Raw genomic sequence first — 24611 nt, 5'->3', positions numbered from 1 at the left:
TAAAATGACTAGTCTTATTCTACTAAATAATAATAAATCATGTACATAGACGATGATGATGTTAGTGATAAATATGATGTGTGTTGTGAGTGTGTGTAGATAATAATAATAATCATGTGTGGGTGTGTGTTTGAATGATTGGTGTTGGTGGGAGTGATCGAGTGAGTAAGTCGAGTGATGGATAATCCATGTTGCTTTCAACACAAACACCAACCAACCAAACCAACCAACCCAACCAACCAACTAAACTTGATTTGTCCAAAACAAGATTCTTGAAATATAAAAAAATAAAAATCGTCAAAAATAGGTGCATCCTTCGGTCTAGGGTACACCTCTATCCTTGCATAGAATGGTCACCTCGTCGATTCGTCAACAACAACACAGTTGTGATTAATCTGGCTATAGAGTATATATGTCCCAAACCCACACCACCATCAAAGTGGAGAGGGTACTCCATAGAGTAAGTGAGTGAGTTCGTACGTATTATTATTATATTTTTTAGTGGGTGGTTGGTATTGGGTTTTTGAAAGTAAATATTTTACTTTCTTCTTCTTCCTCTTTACTTGATTATTATTATTGTTGTTGTTAACATGTACACTTGTTACTTGATTATATAATATAAATGTATGTATGTATATATGTATGTATGTATGAATACATTAAAGGGGTGTATAGATTAACATAATTACTTGACTCGATATTCTCTCTTGTCTTGTTTTACTATTTAGATTGATTGATAGGTCTATCCATGTAGATAGATAGATACTAATGTTGACGATTTCGTAAAGTAACTTTTTAAATATGACACTACTCTGTAGGATGGATGATACTTTTTTTTTTCTTCCTCTTCTTGAAAGATGAAGTTTAAAAGTTTATGTTGACCCTACCCTTTTACTGCTGTTGCTAGCTACTATTCCAAAATAATTACAGATGGATGATGTTTAAATAATAATTGGGTGGAGGTGGGTTGGTGGAAAGAGTATGGATGATTTAAATTAAATCTCTTACCTGTAATATTGTTAAATCAAGCCAAAAAAATTATTATTGTCAAGTTTGTTCTTGGTTGGAGTTTTTGTTGTTGTTGCTATAAGTGTGCGGATGGAAAGATTATAATTAATATTGATCCTTGTTTTTGGAAAAATTACTTTAAAGAGTTGTGGTATAAACAAGCAAACAAACAACACAAATGCAACGCACAAACAGTTGTGAGAGGGAGGACAAAAAACAGGAAATGATGTTGATCAAAGAAGGTAGGTATCGATCTATTGATTTCTTATAGTGTGATATTTAAATATTTTAATTTGGATCCTATATGGGATTTCGTGTCACAATAGTTGATTGATTGATAATGATGATGATGATGATGATGATGATGATGATGATGATGATGTATATGTGAGGATGAAGATGAGAGTGGTAAAAAAAGGAAACAAGAGGATATCTTTTGTATAAAGATGAGATATCGACGGATGGATTGATGGATGGATGCAAGGATGTATGTACTCTTCCTTTCTCTCTCTCTATTTTTAAAAGTAATAACAATACTACTACTCTTGAAGGGTGGTCAATTGTTGACTGATTGGATGTTTGGATTCCAAGGAGTAGCGAAATTGGTAGGTAGGTGTTGGAATGATATATAAAATTTTAAATAGGTACTACTAAAGTTTGATGGGAGTAACAATGATCAAATGAAATTGGAACGGAATAAATCAAGAAGAAGAAGAAGAAATGTGATGAGTGGAAAAGTAGCACATTGCAAGTGATTGGTAGAGAGAACAACACGCATTGTGTGATCAATGACACCAATACTCTGGTCCACCAAATTTAAACTCCAACCACATTGCTATTGTTTGGCGTTTGAGATTAGGATAAACAATGCATCCAACCCTTAACCCCCACCGCCACAAAAGACGTTTCAATATACCATGCTATAGTGACTCTCTATGGGTTCTGAAATGAGTTTTGTTAAAGATCTCGATGACTTCATCGTTCACCCATCACACACACACACACATCTACCGAACCATGGTCAATGGTCGGTCAAATATTTCACACCATTACCACCCCACACAACAATAGTGATATTGTGAAAATGAAACGGTTAGACTGGGTGATGGTGATGATGACTTTGGCAATAGTGATGAACAACTATAAGTGTAGTATCCATCGTTGCACTACTCTTTTGTTTGTTCTGTTTTTTTTTTTGAGTAGGAGAAATAAACAATGTGGTTTGGATTGTACTAACAATTGTGTTGTAAATGTTATTATTATTATTATTATTCATTCTAATTATTGTGTGTTATTTAAAAGAACGACGATTGAATATGTGAAGCACAACAAATATGTATATAAATGTGTTATTTTAAAATAGATAATCCTACTACTACTACTACTACTACTACTCTCCTTCTCTTTCTCTATTACCAAACCACTCTATGCTGGCTGTCTGCTTTTAGATTAGTTAAGGTTGTTGTACCGTCGTTTAAACTATGTTCTGCATTTATAATGACCATTCGCTCATCATTATCATCATGGACTGTATGGTGGTATTAGAGTCATCATCATCATCATCATATGATGTTGTTTCTAATATTCTCGATCGAGTTTGGAAAATCCAAATTTAAAACATTTATATATGGACGGAACCGCCCTAAATTTGAACGCATGCGTGCACGACGATGAGAAGTATAGAAATGCACGACCGCCAAAATCTGAATGCTATACCCTATTGCTATGCTATGAAATATTTCTAAACTGCAATCTGCTTTTGTAACTGTGATCATCAGTTGATGATTGAAAAAGGATTCCTTTTGACGAAAACAAAAAAATGATTGTTGTTGGGGTAATTTGTGGGGAGAATCTGTGTGATGACGCTCTGTCCTGTTCAGTCGACTTTGCACGATGATTGCCCCAAAACAAAACGTGTTCACTACATTTCATTGCATTGCTAGAGTGATGTATTGAGTCTACCTACAAACTGCTACTACTACTACTACTACTACTACTACTACTACTACTACTACTACTACTTGTACCAATGAATGTTGATTTCTTTACCTACCGTAGATTAATCTTTCTTATAGAAAGAAAAGTGTAAAAAACGAGATCTAAGATTTCAAATAGGGTCCACAACAACTTGTTTGAAAAACTAATTAGTTTTCTTTCTTTGGTTTGTTGCAGCTGATTTTTAAAAAGAATTCTTTCAATGAAATGGGGTCGCTGCGCAATATTGTGACGATGATGGTGGTCAATATTGAAAGATAAGATTAGTCTATGATCGATTGCTTTCTCCTAATGAATGTCATGTCGACTATTTCAGTGATCAGCTGATGTTGAATATATTTACTTATTGACTCTTGGTTACTAAATTTACAGGGTATATTATATTACTCTCTCTTTTCGATCATCAAACAAATATGATTTAAATGGTGATCGTGCTAGCAGGTAGTACTTCTTTTTTAAAAAAGGTAAAGGTTGGTTTGTCTCCAACGTTATTATAATTATTACTACTACTACTATTATTATTCCTCTTCTTATTATAACCTTGCAAGTTGGTTGGGAGAGTTGAAGATGATCGTGTGTGTTGGTTGGGTTGTGTTGTGTTGCGTTTTGTCTGTTGAGGTGTGTGGATGGTTTTGGTGGATGGCCGACTCTTTTGATCTAGTGATGAACACACACGTGATGTAGTCTTTTTTGTCCTTTCTTTGATTACTCCTACTACTATTATTACAATGATTCTGTGAATGATTCTCTCTCTAGGCTTGATGGGAGAACATAATAAATAAATAAATAAACGTGATAATTGATTCTTCTCTTTTTCTATTACAACTAACTAGTTATTCAATAATACAAAGTGACACGAGTAAACATAAACAATCATGGTGATGGAAGTGCCTTTATCAGTTCAATTCAATAAATTGATGACAAGCAAGAAGATTGCACAGACAGCGCTGTCCTCCACCACTATTTTAGTTTTTAGTGAAAAAAAGCTATTGGGGCTGCCATCCTTTCGAGATTGAGCAATCTCCTTTTTCTATGTCGCAACAGATTTGTTTCAAAACCGCTGATGATCGCATCTCATTCGACTCTGGCCTAAGTAAAGATTGACTGTGGGAAACCTCACCTTTGTTCAATTTGATTTAATTCTCAAATATCAAGCAATAAACAAATTAAGTAAGTATGAATCAGCTGACAGTCAAGATTTACTTTAGTATCTATCAAATAAAGATAACTGAATAGTATAATTGAATAACTTAATTTAATTCTGTATGTTTAGATTTAAAAGATCTATAGAATGGGGCCGACCGTTGAATTGATGGAATTGGAACCCTTGTGTTTTTTGAAGTAATCACGCGAGGAGATCCGAGTTTTTTCAAAAGTTAAAAATAGATGCCCCTGTTTCGTTGACCAATGAATGAATGATCAGATAATCAGTGCCACATACACAATCGGATTCTCATCCTGTTGGTTTAAAGAACCAAGAGCCAATGGATTGTTAGTTTTGTTACAGTTTTAAAAAGGTCGACCTGATTGATTTCTTCAATCAATCAGGGGAACGGGTAAAGAGAACCTTTATTACAAATAAAAATGTGAGTGATAGGAGGTAGTGATAATAATAATTTTAAGATATTATTTGATTCAAATATAACATAGCAGTAGTAGTTCTTTGCAAATTATTATTACCAAAAAAATAAATTTTTCACACAATATTTTGTTGTAAGAAAGATAAATATATAATATAATTAAATTAAATAATAAATAAGAATTATTAATATAGATAGATAGATATAAAGAGATAGATAGAAATGTGTATGGATTATTTAAATAAAAAATGAAAAAGCCTGGAGAAAAGAAAATAAATAATTCCTTATCTCTTTTCCTTGTGAAGTTTGTCCAAAGCATAATAGGCAGCAATAAACAATACAACAGTCCACTATATATAGATTATAAAAAAAAGGGGTTAGTTCAAATGTAAAATATATATATATATATATATATTATTATTATTATTATTAATATTTACCATAACAACAACACCAAAAGCATTTCCACGAGTCCAATGATCAAGACCATAATATTTGAGGACATCATTTCCATTTGGGAAAAGACAAGGAGTACCATCGGTTGGACAAATCAATTCTCTATCTTCAAATTCATTGACCATGACAGATGCAAAACCATAGTACAATGGATTCAAGTAGTGTAACCAACCAAAACTGACTGGTAATTGTTGGACTGGTACAAAGAAACCGGCAAACAATTGGTAGATGACGCTGAGACCTGAACCAATGGCAAATGTGTGGTCAGAGGTACCGGTGGTGTTGGTGATCCAAATGATACAAAGATCAGAGAGAATGTGAACAAAGAGGTAGACCATCATGGCAAAGAAGAATCGACCGACATCAGCTCTAAGATTGGCGATACCATAGGTGATACCACCAAGGGCAATAGCAACGACAAAGACAACGATGAATTCAACAAGCATCATGGCAATAAAGTATGGGAATGGATGGTAGATCTTGGCAGCACGTTCAGCATTAAAGAGAGCTCTTCCTGAAAGGAATAAAGAGATGGATGTGAATGGAGTGAGATTGAGACCACTGATTAAAAAGAAAATAACACCAATAATCTTTTGAATGTCGTTTTGTGAAGTGGTAAGACCACCAAAACAAGCACCAAACAACAAACCAACGACCACTGCCGTAATGGAACGAGCACCAAAATTACCTGGATTTCTCCAGAAATCCTTGTAGGATCGGTGCAGTAGGATCTTGAACTGATAGGAAAACGATGGTTTCTTTCTCTTTTTGGTGATGTGGTCGGGGGTGGTCGTGTTGGCAATCACCTCTGATTCCCAGTGTTGCAACCACTTGTCACAGATTTCAAGGTAGCGAGAACTTTCACCGATGGCTACGGCAGAGTCGAGACAGAAATCGGCTGGATTGACATGGGCGGGACACGAGTACCCGAGGCCGTCAAAGTAGTCGAGGATATTGGTGCCGGCATAGATCATGCGACCCTTGACAACCACCATAATCTTTTTAAAGAGACTAAAGATTTCAGTACGTGGTTGATGGATCGAAGCAATGACAGTGACACCCTTTTTGGTGAGACTGGTCAGAGTGTTCATGACGACGAGTGCTGCGACCGAATCTAACCCACTAGTTGGTTCATCGAGGAAAATGATGTTTGGGTTGGTCACCAAACCACAACCAATCGATACACGACGCTTTTCACCACCAGACAAACCACGCAACATAATGCCACCTGGAAGCATACCACCTACCTTGGACTTGGCCTTGGCAGATAGACCAATGTCTTGGAGTACCTCTGCAACACGACGATCCTTTTCCTCACCACTGAAACCAGATAGACGAAGGTCCGCATAGAATCTAAGGGTCTCTTCGACGGTGGATGTTGGCAGCAAAATGTCCTCTTGTGTGACATAGGAGCAATAGTTTTTGTAGGCATCACCAACTTCACGTCCGTTGACCAATAATTGTCCGGTAATGGTACCAGTACTCTTTCTCTTGGCCAGAATATCCATCAGCGTACTCTTACCACTTCCAGATGGACCCATTATAGCAACGATTTCACCAGGTTCAACAACACCACTAACACCATGAAGAATGGTTATTTCCTTTTCCAATGGTGGTTTTGGTTTTCCAGTGTTGGTCTCTTCATCCTCTTCTTGACCATCCTTTGATTTAAATATTTTGTTCCACATACTATTTTCCTTGCCATATAATTTATTTGGAACACGATAAACTATATTTCTAAATGATAGTTGTACTCCATTTCCATTATTACTGTTACTATTATTACTATTTCCCAATTCAATATCGGTACTATGATTATTTGGTTGTTCTAATTCGATATTCATTTCTATATAGAAAAAGTATTAAAAAAATATATATATATATTATTAATTAATTAATTTCAAAAAGTCATATGACAGACATGTGTAATTATATTTATATAAAATATTTTAGCGATGATAGTAATTATGATGTAAGCAACAAACAAAATTAAAAAGTATACTTTTGTTGATGGACCTGGTCAATGGCCTCTCATTGTTTTTACGTAAAAATGTGTGGGTTATAATTATAACTATTTTTTTTCATCGAGATTATAGCCACAACGTTTTATGGGGCTTTGCAAATGTGGAGGGTGGTCTTCTGTGTGATTACATGATAGATGCGACTTACTTTTTCAATTGAATAAAGGGTAGAGGGTTGTTTAATTTAGTTATAAATATACACAGAACAAGTAATGAAATGATTGATTGTTGTTCTCTTTTAGATACAAATAGAAAGTTTAATTTTACTTAAACTTATTTATAACTAAAAGAGTAGTACTTGAAGGTATATTTATAGTTGGGTAGGGTGAGATGTACTAATGATGATGAAATGAGAGTGCGCGTTTTACTTTAAACGATGTGGGCTCAGCTGACGTTTTCAAAATAATAATTGCGGTTATAGGGTGTCATAAAAATCGATTGGAACATTTGAAGTATAAGAGGAAGAGCAGACGTCTTGTCCTTTTTAGACATGCCATGATGTGTTAAACGCGGTGGGAAGCGATCATCTTTGCACGTGATATATATTAGACCAAAAGAAATCGTGGTAGATAACAATTTACCAAACCCGTTGCATGGTCGGCCAGCTCTTCCTCTTAAGCATCAAAGGTTCCTTGATGCCACCCTTATTATGACTCATTAGGGGGTAGGGGGTACATATTCCCTAGAACTGTAACCCTCCAATGGTGATGCATACTATGATCAATAAAATGAAAGAGAGGATGGTATCACTGCAGACCTACCCTAGTTTCAATTATTTTAATATTTAATTATTTAATTTAATTTATTTATACAAGGATACACATAATTATTACTTTTTTTATATTATTATATTATAGATTATTTGTTTGTTTGATAAGATTGTTTTCTTGAAGTTAATAAACGTTTTCTTTCTTGATTTAATTCCTTTTCCAAACGAAGAATCTTCATTTGTTGTTCCAATTCCTTGATCTTTGAACCGGTAAAGTTAAAGATTTCTTGTTCTTGTTCCTCTTCTTCTTCTTGGAGGGCGGTGGCTTGTTTGGCAGCCTCGAATAATTTTGAAATGGCAGAAGTGACAGCCTTGGCAGCGGCCATGAGTGTTTGGTGGGCTTGCTTGCTAGCTTGGTCATCACCAGATTTGGCACGGGAAGCAGAGACGAGACGGGCGGTAGAGGCAGCAACCTCTCTGGCAGTGGCGATCAATTCCTCCTCTTCGGCCTTTCCTTGTGTTGATTTAATGGCAGCGTTGATCATCATTTGGACAGCTCCACCAACCGACTTGGCAGCAGAGATTAATCCATTCGACCAAGTTGGATCTTGTTTGTAGTGAGACCCAAGACGTTGTTGTTCTTGACGACGTTTACCTTGTGAGACGGCAGCCATTTGAACGAGCTTGGCAACGGCAACGGCAATGCTACTAGAAGCATCAACAATGATACCGGCGACATCAGTAGCGTCCAATGGGACACCAGCGGCCTTTTTAGTGGTCGATGGACGACTAGCAACCAATTGCTTGGTGGCATCTTCGATAGCCTTGGTCAAGGCATTGAGTTCATTCTCGGCACTGAGTTCGAGGTCCTCTTCGACCTGGTCGTCCTCCAATACAATGTCTTCACCACCTGGGATGGTCTTGGCCGATCGCATCAACGTACGGACATTGTCTGAAACCAGTCTACTTGTCTCTGAGACCATTTTGGCTCCGTTGGCGTGACCTTCTTTATCTTGCTCTCTGACATTGGTAATGAGGTCGAGAATACTGAGGTTGAGTTGTTTGACGCCGTCAGTGAGGGCGGCCTTGTCGTCCTCCTTGTCGAGGAGCTGTGTGGCACCCTTGCTGTTGGAGATGAGCGATTGCACGGCCGTGACAAGTGCTTGCGACGACTTGACGAGGTCGTCTTGGGTCATTTGGTACGAAGTGACAATTTCAATTGACGACTTGGCAACCTCACGGATACAAGTGACGACTTGCTCGGCCGATGTCTTGTGGTTGGTAATGACAGTGTCGGGTCTCTCAACAAACGAGTTGATGACAAGATGAGCCTTTTCAAGTTCCTTGAGTCCCTTTCCAGCTTCACTAATGGCAAAGTAAATGCTTGATATGAATTGACCAACTGCTTCAGCTACACCTTCAGCAGCCTTTCCAAGAGATCTAAAGGCAGTACTATCCTTTTTGAAACGTTGTGCGTCTTTTCCAGCCAACACTAGTTGTTGAGATGAGATGGACAATGCTTTGCTGGCAGACAAAATGTCTTGTTGTGAGGCAGTATCGCTGAGGATACTGGCAATCTCCTTGGCACCCATAGCGAGGTGACTGACCATCTCGGCAAATTTGGTGGTGGCAGAACCGAGGTGTTCTTGGCTACCCTTGCTCGAACCGACCAACTGTGACCCACTGACAATGAGTAATTTGGCACCAGTGACAATATCCTTTTGGAGTGATTTGAGTCTGTTTTGTTTGGCTTGGGATGTGTTGCCTGATGCGGCGGTTGACTCGAGTTGACCGGCGGCAGCAAAGAGAGAGGATGCGTCAATATCACGAATAATCTTTTTAATCGATTCAACGGCAGCGTCACTTTGGATTTCACCAATAGCACCTTGTTTGATGGCTTGGAGGAAACGAGTGATACCGTCCGATGCACTCTTGAATGCTTCGCCGTGTGTGACAGATGATTGTGTTCTGCCTTCAGACAACTGCTTGGAAATCTCTACAATAGTCGAGGTGGATGCAATGACTTGCTTGGCATTGGTGAGGATAGCGTCCTTGATCTTTTGGTCGCCGCTAGTACCGACAACATGTACAACGTTGCCCGAGATGGATCCAACCAATGATGCAATATCCTTGCATACTGTAGAGATTTGGACAAGGTTGCTTTGATCGGTGGCAATGAGACCCTTGAGTGATATGGCCAGATCCTTGGTCGATGTGGTAATATCATCCTTGTAGTCTTGGTAGTTCTTTTGGTCTTGTTGTTGTTTGGGTGCGGGGTGGTCTTTGGCAAGATTGGCCAATGAGTGTTTGATACTTTCAAGTACTTCATCGAGATCACGGTGCAAGTTGACACCTGATGAAATCTGGGCGACGAGACGGTTCATTGCGTCGGATGCATCGGCACAACGTGTGAGAATCGTTTGGTATGTCTCTTTGCCGGGTGCGGTACTAGCGCCAAGTGAAGCTTGACACAACTTGAGTAAACTGTCTCCGAGCGACTTGCTTTCATTGACTAACTTGCTCTGCGAGTCTTGTTGCTCCTCGGTGAGTGTTGAGAGACTGGTACGGGTAGCTTGGACGAGTGTAGGGGTGGTAAAGGCAAGTGCACGGGCAGTGATACCAATCTGCTCGGGTGATTGACGGGATGCCTTGCCGAGCTCGTTGATACCACGACCAATCGACTTTACAATATCGACCATTGACTCTTGTGCAGCAACATGCGACACACCTTGGTTGTTGTCAAAGGTCTGACCGACGGCCACAGACAATGCCATGGTTGACAAGTCACCAATCGACTTTTGAACAACATCGATAGCTTCCTCGCACAACAATACACCTGGCATCATACCAGCACCAACCTTGAGCACATCCTTGATGGCGGTCGACATGCTAATGGCAGCGTCGTTGACACGTGACTGCACCTCGCTTTCCTTGGGCTTCATGTTGGCTTCGCTGGCCGAATGAATGACATTGAGTGTTGTCGAAGAGACTGCACGACATGCTTGCAAGAGACGGGCAAAGTCCTTGGCGCCGCCAGATCCCCTGCTGCTCGAGCACATCAACAACGATGATGTCGACTCTTCCAACTCTCTAATTGACTGATCGAGGATCTCTTGTCCGTTGGGTTCCTTGGACGTGACAGCCTTGACACCACGTGCAAGATTAGAGGTGGCGTGTGCGAGTGTTTGGGTAGTTTGAACCATCTCGCTGCGACCCGACTCTTCGTCCTCACCTTGTTCCTTCATACGGTCCTTGGTGACTGCAAAGATCTGGGTGGTGGCTGTAGCAATAGTACGTGCAGCTTGGATAACTTGTGGTAGACCTTCAGCTGATCCAGCCGACGAAGCACGGATAAGTGCGGCCGAATCAAGGATCTGTTTGCTTGGAATAAGAATATCGGGTGCGGCAGATGACATGGTGGTACGCAAGACAGATCTTGTCGAGTTGACAATATCCTTGATGATATGAGCTGCCTTCATCGCGCTACCCATCAATGCCTCAGAGTTACCCATCACACGGGCACTCGAGACAATATCACCACTGCATCGACCGAGATCTTTGGCCGACGAGGTGAGTGCAATAAGAGATTGTTGGTGAGCCATTTCAAACACACCACCTCCAAGTACAATACCCTCACCAACCTCTGGCATAATGAGTGTGTCGAGTAGACGTGTTGCTTCGATAATCACATCAATCGACTCGTCGCAGACACTCATACCGCCACCACCAAGTGCACGGTTGAGCTTGTTGGAAGTGTCTTCGACAAGCTTTGCACATTGCAATAGTTGTTGATCATAAACTGGATCTTTAGAGTTGGCTACACGAGCCTTGGCATAGTCCAAGAGAGTGACCAACTGATGACACAACTGTCCAGTATTGGAGATGAGCGAGCTTTGTGTTTGTTCGGTACAGTCGCCGCATTGAACGACCTTGTTGGCACAGTTGACCATCGACTGGACCGTCGATGAGGTGATCTTGCTGCTTGCACCAAGACCCTTGAGATTCTTGGATCTTGCCATGGCAATGATCTGGAGGACAGAGGCATTGAGTGCCTTGCTGACAGACGACAACTCTTCTTGGTACTCTCCAATTGACTCGTTACTCGATCCGTGGTGAGCGGCGCTGCTGAGCTTGGTGAGGAGGTTGCCGATATCAACCGACGCCTCATCCAACTCCTTGCAATCAATATGCGAGCTAGCAGCAACTAAACTGGCGACAGTCGAGCCGACATCCTCGCTGGCAGCATCCAACAATAGCTCGGCGGCAGGGTCACCTGGATTGGTCGCAATCGAGCGACTGGCACGCACCAACTGCTGCATGTCAATGGTCAGTTGCTTGACAGTGGCGAGCAGCTTCTTTTGTGGTGCCTTTCCAACGGTCGTTGAGATCAATGCACGTCCAGCCATGGCGACTTGGTTGGCAGTCGACGTACTGGCCTTGACGAGGTCTGCGAGACGAGCAGGGTTGGTGCGGATCTCGGTGGTCAGCTCGGCATTGACGCGGTTCAGGTCTTTGATGGCAATCATCAGCATTTCAGTGCTGTTCTCGCGTGTCTGGCCTGGAATGGTCTCGACAAAGCCACCTTGGATGGCAATCTCGAGTGTCTCGAGCTCCGAGATGGTCGAGTCAAATGCCTCGAGCGACTCTTCAATTTCGGCGTGTCCGCAGATCTTTTTGTAGGTCTCGCACGTCTTCATGAGACGCTGGACGGCCTGCGATGCAGCGTCGGATGCGTACACGAGCGTCTGCTTTTGGTTGGCGTCGCCAATCTTGGGTGCAAGACGCTTGCTGGTCGACACGAGGTTCATGGGTGGGAGCGACTGCTTTTGCGAGAGTTCGAGGAGCTCGAGCTGCATCTTTTCCGACTTGGGGTCGGCGCCGACACGCTTGATACCGACCATGAGCTTGGCGAGTGCGTCGCTGACCTCCTTGGAGGCCTTGTTGAGCGACATGCTGTTGGCGTCGGGCAAGTGAGAGGACGATGCTCTAGCAGCACCCATCAACGCCGACACGTAGCTGATCATGTCTTTGGAGCAGTCACGCAATGCCACGATACTGGCAATCTTGCCGGCATCGACCGACATGCTCTGTGTGAGCGACTGCAAGTGGCCAGCCGTCTCAATGACGTTGGCATACGCCGTCTTGTCGTCGGGGTTCTTGATATGATGCTTGCACGACGAGGACAGGTGTGCCACCGACTCGAATACAGCACGTGTGCTACTATACAAACGTTGCTGAGTGGCCATATCGCTACGTGCGGCAACTGCCTTGGTGCACGAGATGAGACGGTTCGAGTTGGCAGCAATCACTCTAAACGACTCGAGAATCGACTCTGGCGTGTTGCCAAGATTGTTTCTCAACACCATAATCGAGTTGGTGAGGTCGTTGGAGAGACCCGTAAACTCCTCGGTCAAAGCATCGCTCGACAAGTTGAGAATCTCGTCGGCACCGCTTCCGCTGGCCGTGTTGACTGGTCGGCCCTCTACGCAGTCGAGTGCGTATGAAACGAGGCCGAGCGAGTCTTGAACATCCTGGAGACGGCTGCCGAGCAGGTCAATGTCGCCTTGTTGCAGGTTGGACGACTTGAACGACGTCATGAGGTGCGACGCCTTGTCCGAGAGATGCGAACAGAGTGTTTCGATGAGCTTGCGTGTCTCGGGATGGCCAGCAGTGGTGTTGACGTTTTCAGTGACGGTGAGGAGCTGCTCGCCGGCCATTGTGATGCCCGTGAGCGTGTTGGACAGCTGTTGGTGGAGCAACTCGTCGTCGACCATGAGACACTTGTCGCCGCCAATACCGACCAACAAGTTGGAGCTGTTGACAACGCTCTTGACGCACTCTAATACCATGTGTGCCGAGCTCTCTGTGACAAACATATTGTCGACGGCGGCCATCATCATGACGGCGAGTGCGTTGGTGGCGTGAACTTGAGCACGGGCAATCGCGTCGTCGGCCAACACACTGTCGCCCATCGTTGAAGCAGTCGTCAACAGCTTGCTCATCGACTCGGACAGTCTTGTGGCAATGGCAATAATCTCGTCTGAGAAGCTAGCCAACTCTGGCACAAACGCAGCGTTCTTTGCGCAACTACCGACGGTCGACAACTCGGCCATGATCACTTGCGAACGTCTGATCATCTGTTGGTGGGTGACCGACATACCACCGGCTGCAGCAGTCGTCATGTCGTGTAGCAGCTGGCTGGCAGCGGCCGATATAGCATTGCTGTGCGATATCAACTGATGCTTGTACTGCTGTGGTGTAAGTGTCGTAAACGAACGAGTAAAGGCAGTTGGCACAATACCAGTTTGCGAAACACCCTTGAATCCATTCAACTCATTGATGAGCATGTCAGTGGCACGCAAGGCGCTCTTGAGATCGGTAATGGGGATTTGCTGGGATGGCGACAGGTGATTGGGCTGGTTTCCAGCACCCGGAGTGTATCCGTAGCTCTGAGTAGTCGACGCATTGCCACGCTTGATCGCGACGGTCTCTTCGACAGCCATACCCGTCTCGTTCGAGTCGACCACCTTGTTGGGATCACGTCTCGACTTCATGATAATATCAATGTACCCACTGATCAACGTAGACACCTCTTCTGGATGGTTCATCACCAACACCAAATACTCTTGTTCATGGTCACCAAAATCAAAAGTAAATGATTTCTCTGTCGATGCCCATCTTCTAATATGTTTCAACGGGTGATTCTTTATCACCTCTTTAGTATCATCTTGAATTAAAATCATATTCTCTCTTGTAATACCTAATGTCATATCTAACATTTTCTTTCCAATTCTAAACTACAATAAATAAATCAAAAAATAAATCAAATAATTAATAAATAAATAATATTTCCAAAACTTTAATTAATTTAATGTTTATACTTACTTTACACTGGAAACTAGTCATACCATATGTTTTCAAAGATCTACATAATTGAACGTATCTGTATTTAGCATTGACTTCAGTCATCGATACCAACTTTCTATGTTCTTTGTAAATATCCTTTTCAGCTGATTTATTCTTTACCCATTGTAATGGTAAATATTCCTTTAAACTAAATCGAATCAAAATACAATATTAATATTAATATCTATATTTATATATTTATATAATTACTTTAAGAAACCAGGAATATGTTTTTGAGGAGCATGATCACCAAGTGCAACTTGACATTGAATGGCAGCCAATTGAACTGATTCTTCACGTTGAGTTGGGTATTTACCTTCAATGATAGCATCACGACATTGAACAAATAAAAGATGTAATTGAACGGGATCATTACGATCGATATTGGCATCATTGAAAAAGAATTTCTTTTTAAATACTAAAATGTCGGTTTCAACAACACCTTGTTCCGATAGTGTTTGAGTGGACTTTAACCATTCGACTGGTACATCGGCCTCTTTGCCTTCCTTTTGTTGTTTCTTTAGTTCCTTTTCATCTAGGACGGGTGCTTCTTTGAGCAACGAGTATTCTTCTGGGTTCTTGATACCCATCTTTTTGGCAATCGAAGCTACGATTTCAGTGACCGTAGTAGAGTCGTCGATCAACTGTGTCTTGATGGTTTCATCCAACAGTTTGATCTTTTGAGGTCTGTGTTTCTTCTTGTAGTCCAATACAGACTCGAGTGAGAGATCGTAGAATGACAATGACTTGTCCATTGCCAACCAACGACTGACTATTTTACCTTCGACACCTGCTTGAAACAGACCATGATCTTCTCCTCCCTCGCCAACCTTGTCTTTGATTTGTAGGCATGCCTCGTGAACTGACATCTCTGGTGAGAATCTCATAGTCTTGACGGTATTACTACCAACTATATTGATTTTTAATGATAATGACATCTCTAAATTATTCTTCTTCTTATATTATTATTATTATGATTATTCTTTTAATAATATTTATATATATGATAGATAGTAGATGACGACGATATGATAATGATACAAAAAAAATATTAAAATACAATGATATATATATATAAATTACTGATAGAGTATGTATAGTATACTGCTGATCAGTTGACTATTTTAAAAAAGAAAGAAGTTATCTATCTATCTATCTAATCAAATCTATATAGCTAGATATCGATATTAAACAAGTATCGTATGTAGTGTTGATACTTTCTTTCTTTCTATCTGCTATCTGATTAAACAACAGTGAATTGAGTTTTGTTTGATTGATTTATGAGGTTTGTTGTTTGTGTGTGCGGTTGTGGTGTGTGTGTGAGTTGTGTGAAATGAGGTGATGGGCAAAGATAAGATAATTATCTATTTCTGTCTGTCTCCTCTTTTTTGCCTGTATGTAATGAGTGTATAATATAAAATGACTATGAGACCTGATCAATGAAGTGTAGAGTATGACAGTAGGCAGGTGGAGAAGAGAAAGACGGTTAGATGTGATTCAGCCGGGATGTCTGACAACTAAAAAACTCGATTCCGATCGATTCAAGATTCATTGGGGTATTTTATTGATTATTATTTTTTTTCTTTTCATTGGGGTAAAACACGACTCCTCCAATGAAAGAGATAATATTAATACCAAAGCTAATTTTAATTAATTGAGAGATATATTGTGTATACGTTAACTTCGTATTGTTCACGATCTACCTTTATTAATATATTATATTATATTATATTATATTATATTATATTATATTATATTATATTATATTATATTATATTATATTATATTATTATATAAATATATCTTGGGTTTGATTAGATACCTCAAGTTCTTGTAATTTCAGAAAGATTTCCATTTTTGTACAGGATTCTAGGTCGGTACCTTTTAAGCACCTATGACTCGGTCGATCAAAGTAAAATTGGGTTCATAGTAGATAGAGATACAAACATACACATATAGATAATAGTATAACTAGAGGATGGAAGAACCAACAGGTCAATTTATAGCTGATGTTATCAACGACCAAGATCAAGATGATTTATTTAAAACTCTGCAAAAGAATACTGATCAAAAAGTAGTTTGGTTGTTATACCTTCTTGCAAATGGTGTTCCAAATGTAAGATGTCATCTTTTAAAGATATTGAATCATACACAGTAGAGATAGAGACAAATACTAAACAAAAAAAAAAAGAAAGAACATAACCATTTCTTGGTGTCTAGCTTGTCAATCAAGACACTACAATTATCATTTGATAGAATTGAAATCAGAAGAAATATATCAACCGAGATTAAACAAAGAGTAAAACAAGAGATTGTACAATATATCAAGACACCATGTGCTCTTAATCATCGACCTGAAAATGAAGATACCTTTGAAGAAATGGTCATTCAAAATTGTACCAATATTATTTATATTGCACTTTCAATGCTACAAGACAATGGTATGTTTTCAAATCAACTATTTTAACTTTAATAATAATCATATTAATCATACTTCTTTCTTTATTTCATTAAAGAGGATCATCAACAAGAATGGGAATGGAATGAATTAATAGAATTTATAAATAATGCGTGCAATCAAAATCAATATCGAGAGAGAGATGTCAATAACTATGCTTGCATGTTAATGTTGAAAGCAATCCAAATGGGTTACGACAAAGTTTCTGTTAAATTGGAAGTTTTTGATTATTTGTCTGGTTTCCTTGACCAAAAGCATACAATCTTGGTCGATACAACATTTATAAAGAACATCATACAAATCATCAAATCATTACAACAAGAAGACAAAAAGATGGCTACTTGTATGTTATTAATTGAACATTTGGATAAAGTAGAAATACCTTTCCTACTTTCAATAAGAGAAATGGTTATCTTTCCCACCTTTAAAGATGAACTACTTGATATCATGGTTTATATATTACAATCAGATAAACGATTTATTTATGATTCTATAGTTAGTATGGCATCAATTATTCCTCGTGAGGTATGCAATATTATTATTATAATTAATAATTATAATATCTTTAATATTAATATTTCATATTTAATATATATGTATAGTTAAAATTAGATTGTTCAACATTAGTAATGCCACTTGTACAATTATTTAAACCTCCTATTTTTAAATATCACACTGGATTTTTGCCTGTTGCAAGTTACATACTCTGTCATATTTATCCCAAAGTAGCCGATAATAGACTTGTTACAAAATCTATTCTTCAACTATTCAAATACAAATCTTTGGAAGTAGAAAAAAAAAAAGAAGAAGAAGAAGAAGAAGAGGAAGAGGAAGAGGAAGAGGAAGAAGAAGAAGAAGAAGAAGAAGAGGAGGAGGAAGCAGAAGAAGAAGAAAAAGAAGAAGAAGAGGAGGAGGAAGAAGAAGAAGAAGAAGAAGAAGAGGAAATAAGAGAAATACATATCTTTGAACTACGTGATTTCTTTCAATGTTCAAGAGATCCCCATTCTCTTTTAATTTACCTTCCACTTTTGATGATGTCGATTTACTCTGCATTGGATATTGACACTGAAATGGACAAGAAAGAAATTCAATTGAAAATACAAAAGGAACTAGAAAAACCAAAACAACCAAAAGAACCAAAAGACCCAATGATGGTGGATGGACTTTTCCAAGATGAAGACGAAGATGAAGAAGATGAAGATGAAGATGATGATGATGGTGAATATGATGAAGAGGAAAATTCAATATTATTATTCCTTTTCAAGATTGTTATAGTGGCTACACCATCTGAGATCTATCCATATGCATTGTCACTTGCCATAAAACTTGTCAAGTACAAAGAATACGATATAGCAGGTATGATGATTCCATATCTATTGGAATCGATTCGTCACAAAACACCATACAATCTCGAGGACGATATTCAATCGGTGGTGGTTTATATCTACAGCAAATTCTTTCGACCTACTCATCAAATGTATCGTCGCTTGTTTAGTTTTAGTGGACCCGTTGTCAGAAACGCAAAGCCACTCTGTCGTCTCATCCAATCGGTTGGCCCAGGAGCCATGTCAGATTACGAGATATGCGAGAGCTTCCTCCAATCCAAAGCATTTTTTTATACATCTCACGACTTTATGAGAGATGCGTGTATGGTACCAGACAATGATCTCAAAATAATAGGGTATTTTGGAAGTCTGAGTTGCATCTGCGACATGGTCATCACATTACTGGAACAAAACAAAAACGTATTGTTGCAAAGACCAAAGGCTCTTATCGCGATTCAGAGCGGATGGGTGGAATTATTCTCATACATTAAAAGGCAAAAGAGTGATCCAACAATGACATATGATCACTACCAAAGATCATTGTCAGTGTTTGGTGGTATCATTCTATTTGCAATACAAACCTATTTAAATGGGCTGGAACCAACATTATCATCGTCGTCGTTGGATGAATTATTGGATATTGGGTGTGTTATTGGTATGCTGGAGAGTATCATCAAAGAATTACAACCCGAGCCTTTTAGAAAAAATCAATTCCCTTTAACTGAACAAATAGTCGAAGAGATAATCAGATTTTTTGAACAATACCTATCATTTGTTCCTTGGGTTGGCGACAATGAAGACAACAAAACTATTCAACTTGCCAAAAGTCATATTAAAACAATCAAAGATATATATACAGAGAGTTGGATTTGAAATATTAAATAATAAATAAAAATGTAATATTTAAAGAATTGGTAGATGAATATACGTCATCTAGTAGTAATACTGGAAATTAAATATTCAGATTCATCAAGATATTTCTTCATTCGGATATTGCATTCATTTAAATTTATTTACAATTTTGATATAGAATAGTTTAATTAAATTTGTTATTTGTTATAATTTTGGAACATTCCAAAGGGTAAATACACCATAACCTGATGTTATAAAAAATTTACTATCATTTGTCCAACAAACAGAGTTGTCAGTATAGGGTGTCCCCTCTGCTGCCTTTGGTAGAGTGTCGAGTAATTGACCATCGGATACTCTTCTAAATTGAACAAAGTTTTGGTTTCCAATGGCAAACACCTTTCCATTGGGTGCCATGGTGACCAAGTTGGCTGGTGCACCAACAAAATCATTTCCAACTGCAACCGTATAAATAACCTCTGGTTCTTGTCCAATACCATAGTTTATATCTAAATTCCATAGTTTTAATAATCCATCCTTTGATACTGTAATCACTCTTGTACCATCATTATTAAATGATATTCCAAATATACTTGTCTATCAAATAAATAATAGTATTAAACATATTTTGATTAGTTGGTATAATGATAATTAATTAATTCTATTTCTTTTTTTTTTTCATTTCATACTTTATAACCAGTTAAACTAATTGCTTTTGGAGCCTTATCAAATGAATTATCTCTTTTGAATGATGGTTCCCAAATTTTAATTTCTGAATTGAAAGAGGCAATACTAAATAATTTACCGTTACCAGACATTGATGCCATGTAATGTTTCATTTGACCAGTGTTGATGGCTGTTAATAGAGTTCCTTTCAAACTATCGTACAGTCTGACCATTGTATCTTCGGTCATGACAAGGATATAGTTGGCTGATGCACACAGAGTAATTACCCGTGGTCCTCCAATAGGAATACCAGTGTCTGCTTCAAACAATGTGACGTATTGTTGTTTACCCTCGGCATTGGTCTTGAGTGTCCAACCAATCAATTTTCTCGAGTCGTGAAGTGTAGCGTATAAGTTTCCATTACTCGACCATGCAACAGTGTCGGCCGTATCAAACTTGATGTTTGCTTGTGTTGTCTTTGGTGCACCATCAAATATACTAGACATTGGGATAATCTTTATACAATTGTCTCCAGTCTGACCACCAGTAAATGCAAGTTTGTTATCAGATGACATTGATACACCGTAGATCCATGGTTTTGGTGTCATTGTCTTGAATTGTTTAAAGAACAATTGGTGTAGTTGTTGTTGTGGTTGAATATGTGGAGATGATACTGTTGTTGTAGTTGTAGTAGTTGTGTTTCCTTGCTTTAGTGTTGTTGTGGTAGTTGATATACCTGATCCAACTGAAGTCAATGATGAACCACCTTTCTTGGTCTTCTTATTAATCTCTTTACTATCATTTACTTTGTTACTGCGACTACCATCTTTAGAAGAGGATGGCGATGACGATGATGATGAAGAGGAAGGTGTGGATCGAACCAACCTAGTAACTATAAACAATACAATGATAGTGATTGGTATAGTTGCATACCAATGATCAATCACCAATGTATAATATTCTTCAATCATATTATCATATGTCATCTTTTCTCTCTCTCTCTCTCTCTTTATCTCTATCCTTGTACAAAATAATGAAATTAAATAAAGTGTGAACTTCACCACTGAAAAGGTTTGAGAAAAAATAATCATATTTACAGAGTTGAGTAGAGACAGAGTTTGGGTTTAGAATACATACATACATACATAGATATAATATAACTTGGGGATGGAAGAACCAACAGGTCAATTTGTAGCTGATGTTATCAATGACAATCAAGATGCTTTATTTAAAACTTTGTGAAAGAATACAATCAAAAAGTAAGCTGGTTGTTATACCTTCTTGCAAATGGTTCTCCAAATGTGTGTAGCCTTTTAAAAAGATAGAGTAGATAGAGACAAACACTAATCAAAGTTCATTATATGATATGAAAGAAAGAACACAACCATTTCTTGGTGTCTAGCTTGTCAATCAAGACACTACAATTATCATTCAATGTAATCAGGAAGAATATATCAGCCGAGATAAAACAAAGAGTAAAACAAGAGATTGTACAATATATCAATACTCCCATTCCATCCAAAGTACCTCAGAAATTATTAATTCAAAATTGTACCAATATTATTTATATGGCAATGCTTCAAAACAATGGTATGTTATCAAATCAACTTAATATGGGATGAGTTAAAATATTTTAATCTTACAGTTTACCTTTTTCTTTAAAGATCAAGAAGAATGGAATGAATTAATAGAATTTATAAATAATGCGTGCCGTTATTCAACCATCTCTGCCAATAACTATTCTTGCATATTAATGTTAATAGCAATACAATTGGGCTATGACAGGGGTTACTGTCAAATTGAGTGCTTTAGATTATTTAAACATCGCCCTTCGATCAGAATCAGAAAAGGTCTTGGTTGATTCAACATTTATAAAGAACATCTTAAAATTCATCAAATCATTACAACCAGGAGATGAAAAGATTGCTAATTGTATGCAATTGATTAAACATTTACCAAAGGTATATACCGATTCACTAGTTAGACAAAGAGAAACAGTTATTACCATCTTTAAAGCTGAACTACTTGATATCATAGCCTATATTACAATCAGATAAACGATTTGTTAATAATATTATATTTGGTTTAAAATCAATTATTCCCACCAATCAGGTATGCAATACATTATATTAATATTAATAATAATAATAATAATAATTTGTCAACAATTTATTTACCTTTTTATATTTTTATTTAATTACAGGATTGTTCAAGATTAGTAATGCCACTTGTACAATTATTTAAACCTCCGCGAATCGAATTTTACTATAACTGTTTACCAATGTTGCTGATCATAGACTTGTTTCAAAATCCATTCTTCAACTATTCAAATACACCATGACTAGGGGTGCAAGCGAAGATGATATCCTCAAACTACATGATTTCATTCAATTTTCAAGAGATGCTACATTGGTTTACCTTCCACATTTGATGAAGTTTATTTACTCATCTTTGGATATTGACACTGAAAGAGACAAGGACGAAATTCACTGGAAAATACAAAGGGAACAAAAAAAATTACAACCAAAAGAACCAATGATGGATGGAATTTACCAGGAGGGAGAAGAAGAAGAGGAAACCTTTAAACTAAATTTCCTTTACGAGATTGTTAAAATGGTGGCACCCTCTGAAATCTATCCATATGCACTGTCACTTGCCATAACACTTGTGCTAAAATACCAAACATACCAAATATCGTTTTCGATCGTTTCATATCTATTAGAATCGATTCGCCACCACAACAATACTCCTATTCTCCATCATCAAAGTCAATCAGTTTTTGTTTATAATTATAACAAATTCTTTGGCATAATATTTAACATTTATGGACAAGTGATGGATGCTGAAGGTCCCAATGAACGAGTTTCTCCCTTTATCGAGTACTCAATATCACTCTGCCATTTATTGGAAGCTGGTGGTTCTGGAATAATGTCTGGTAATGAAATATTCGATAGTTTCACCCAATTTAAATACCATTTTTTTGTATTTCAAGATTGTCTAAGTGAAAAAAGTGAATATACGTTGTATCAAGAAACTGAAATATTGACATAATATGGTATTTTGGTGGTTTGAGTGCAACCTGATCATCACATTATTGGAATTAAACAAAAAGGTATTGTTGGAAAACCCATCCAAAGATATGCCCGAGGCATCATTGGAAATATTAAAATATATAGAACAACAAAAGAAAGTGGAAAATGGTACAGATCATTTCCATAGATCGTTGTCAGTGTTTGGTGGCACCATTCTATTTGCAATAGAACCCTTTTTAAATGATCCAGTGACTGTATCATCATCAGTGTCGTTTGATATTGGATATATTATAGAAATGTTGGAGGTTATTATTAAATTAATACCACTCAACAGTGACGATCTAAAATGGGCAAAGCCGGCAATCAAAGAAATAATTAAATTTGTTGAAAAATACATAATATTGGTTCCTTTGGTTTGTGACTATGAAAACAACAAAACCATCAAACTCGTCAGAAATCAAAGATACTATGGATAGTTGGCCAACTATTAATAACCAAGAATAAAATCAAAATATAATATAATTATAGGGTTAATGAGTCACAGACTCTGAATGAGTCACATGTGTGGTTTGTGAATTATACCCTTACTTAAAAAAAAATAATTAATTAATTCAATACTATTAGTATAAATGCTACGACTTTCAATCATGAAAAGATTATTAAATATTATAGTATTGGTTGGATTTGTGTGTCTTTGGATAGGATTCTTTCAAGAGTATAAAGAGACTATAGAGGAGTTTTATAGACTAGTACCTCCAAGTAAACTACTCTACTTTATCAAACACCCAGAAACCATTGTTACAAAGTATAGTCAACAATCAAGGATATCGGAAATATACGACCTTATATCTGTCTGGCTGGTTCAAGTACTCACAATAATATCGTCAATCTATTGTCTCATTTCCTATCAATTCCTCTTTATTTTGTCTGATGGTACTAGAACGATTGGATACAAGTCGGCCGAGTGGGAGCGAGCTCCTTTACTATCAAACAACTTCAACGTCACTTACATTAGAAGAAGAGTTAGATTTGCATACTCTTTATTCCTTCTATGCCAGGTATTAACATTCATCGAGTCCTTTAGGACTGTTGAATGGTGTAATTTTGTGTCATATGAATGCCCACGCTTATTGCAGAACTATTGCTACAAAATATTAAATAGATTGGGATTTAGCATCTATCCAATTTGTTTGTTTATCTTAAATGAAGTGACTCTTTTTATTAATAGAAATAATAGTACAACCAATTGCAACAACAACAACAACAATAACAACAACCTACCATCATTGAATAATTATAAATATCCCAACCAAAGATTTATAAATATATTATTATTGGTTGGATTTGTTTATCTTTGGATAGGATACTATCAAGAACATATAGAGAAAATATATTCGTTTATGACAGGACAACTACCTCCAAGTAAACTACTCTACTTTATCCAACACCCAGAAACCATTGCAAAAGAGTTTAGCAAAGATACTCCTTTATCCCATATTTACTGTATCATAGTAAACTGGTTGATTCAAGTACTCATAACAATAGTTTCAATCTATTGTCTCATTTCCTATAGATTCTTCTTAATTCCGTCTGATGGTACTCGTAC

General features: G+C 37.9%; 8 protein-coding genes across 8 annotated transcripts; 4 read left to right on the top strand and 4 right to left on the bottom strand.

The window, feature by feature from the left end:
- Positions 1 to 4: 4 nt before the first annotated feature.
- DFA_12118 (uncharacterized protein) lies at positions 5 to 3152 on the top strand (the record flags this gene model as incomplete). The annotated part of the gene is made up of 5 exons (XM_004351008.1): positions 5 to 41; positions 503 to 529; positions 1460 to 1495; positions 2372 to 2538; positions 3084 to 3152. The coding sequence occupies 5 exons, from the start codon at positions 5 to 7 to the stop codon at positions 3150 to 3152; spliced, it is 336 nt and encodes a 111-aa protein (XP_004351060.1).
- A 1391-nt stretch (positions 3153 to 4543) lies between these two features.
- abcG12 (ABC transporter G family protein) lies at positions 4544 to 6883 on the bottom strand (the record flags this gene model as incomplete). The annotated part of the gene is made up of 2 exons (XM_004351006.1): positions 4544 to 4570; positions 5024 to 6883. The coding sequence occupies 2 exons, from the start codon at positions 6881 to 6883 to the stop codon at positions 4544 to 4546; spliced, it is 1887 nt and encodes a 628-aa protein (XP_004351058.1).
- Positions 6884 to 7918: 1035 nt separating this feature from the next.
- On the bottom strand, positions 7919 to 13015 carry talA (filopodin; the record flags this gene model as incomplete). Its single annotated transcript, XM_004351004.1, has 1 exon — positions 7919 to 13015. One exon carries the CDS (start codon positions 13013 to 13015, stop codon positions 7919 to 7921), a length of 5097 nt encoding a protein of 1698 aa, XP_004351056.1.
- Positions 13016 to 13079: 64 nt separating this feature from the next.
- DFA_12115 (uncharacterized protein) lies at positions 13080 to 16530 on the bottom strand (the record flags this gene model as incomplete). Its single annotated transcript, XM_004351002.1, has 7 exons — positions 13080 to 13251; positions 13644 to 13898; positions 14394 to 14566; positions 14655 to 14823; positions 14886 to 15631; positions 16352 to 16378; positions 16498 to 16530. The coding sequence occupies 7 exons, from the start codon at positions 16528 to 16530 to the stop codon at positions 13080 to 13082; spliced, it is 1575 nt and encodes a 524-aa protein (XP_004351054.1).
- Positions 16531 to 16653: 123 nt separating this feature from the next.
- DFA_12114 (uncharacterized protein) lies at positions 16654 to 19414 on the top strand (the record flags this gene model as incomplete). The annotated part of the gene is made up of 6 exons (XM_004351001.1): positions 16654 to 16829; positions 16932 to 17116; positions 17192 to 17658; positions 17736 to 18814; positions 18953 to 19320; positions 19368 to 19414. The coding sequence occupies 6 exons, from the start codon at positions 16654 to 16656 to the stop codon at positions 19412 to 19414; spliced, it is 2322 nt and encodes a 773-aa protein (XP_004351053.1).
- Positions 19415 to 19514: 100 nt separating this feature from the next.
- Positions 19515 to 20959, bottom strand: DFA_12113 (WD40 repeat-containing protein; the record flags this gene model as incomplete). Its single annotated transcript, XM_004351000.1, has 2 exons — positions 19515 to 19904; positions 19997 to 20959. 2 exons carry the CDS (start codon positions 20957 to 20959, stop codon positions 19515 to 19517), a joined length of 1353 nt encoding a protein of 450 aa, XP_004351052.1.
- A 181-nt stretch (positions 20960 to 21140) lies between these two features.
- On the top strand, positions 21141 to 22030 carry DFA_12112 (uncharacterized protein; the record flags this gene model as incomplete). The annotated part of the gene is made up of 4 exons (XM_004350999.1): positions 21141 to 21211; positions 21418 to 21563; positions 21638 to 21728; positions 21778 to 22030. 4 exons carry the CDS (start codon positions 21141 to 21143, stop codon positions 22028 to 22030), a joined length of 561 nt encoding a protein of 186 aa, XP_004351051.1.
- Positions 22031 to 23112: 1082 nt separating this feature from the next.
- On the top strand, positions 23113 to 24589 carry DFA_12111 (uncharacterized protein; the record flags this gene model as incomplete). The annotated part of the gene is made up of 4 exons (XM_004350998.1): positions 23113 to 23422; positions 23678 to 23810; positions 24234 to 24508; positions 24579 to 24589. 4 exons carry the CDS (start codon positions 23113 to 23115, stop codon positions 24587 to 24589), a joined length of 729 nt encoding a protein of 242 aa, XP_004351050.1.
- Positions 24590 to 24611: the final 22 nt, after the last annotated feature.

This window comes from Cavenderia fasciculata, assembly GCF_000203815.1.
Source record: "Cavenderia fasciculata unplaced genomic scaffold Scf_EUAJFUG02HR96I-5, whole genome shotgun sequence".
Lineage (NCBI taxonomy): Eukaryota > Evosea > Eumycetozoa > Acytosteliales > Cavenderiaceae > Cavenderia > Cavenderia fasciculata.
Note: the sequence above shows the minus strand (reverse complement) of the source record. Positions and strands in the feature narration are given on the sequence as shown.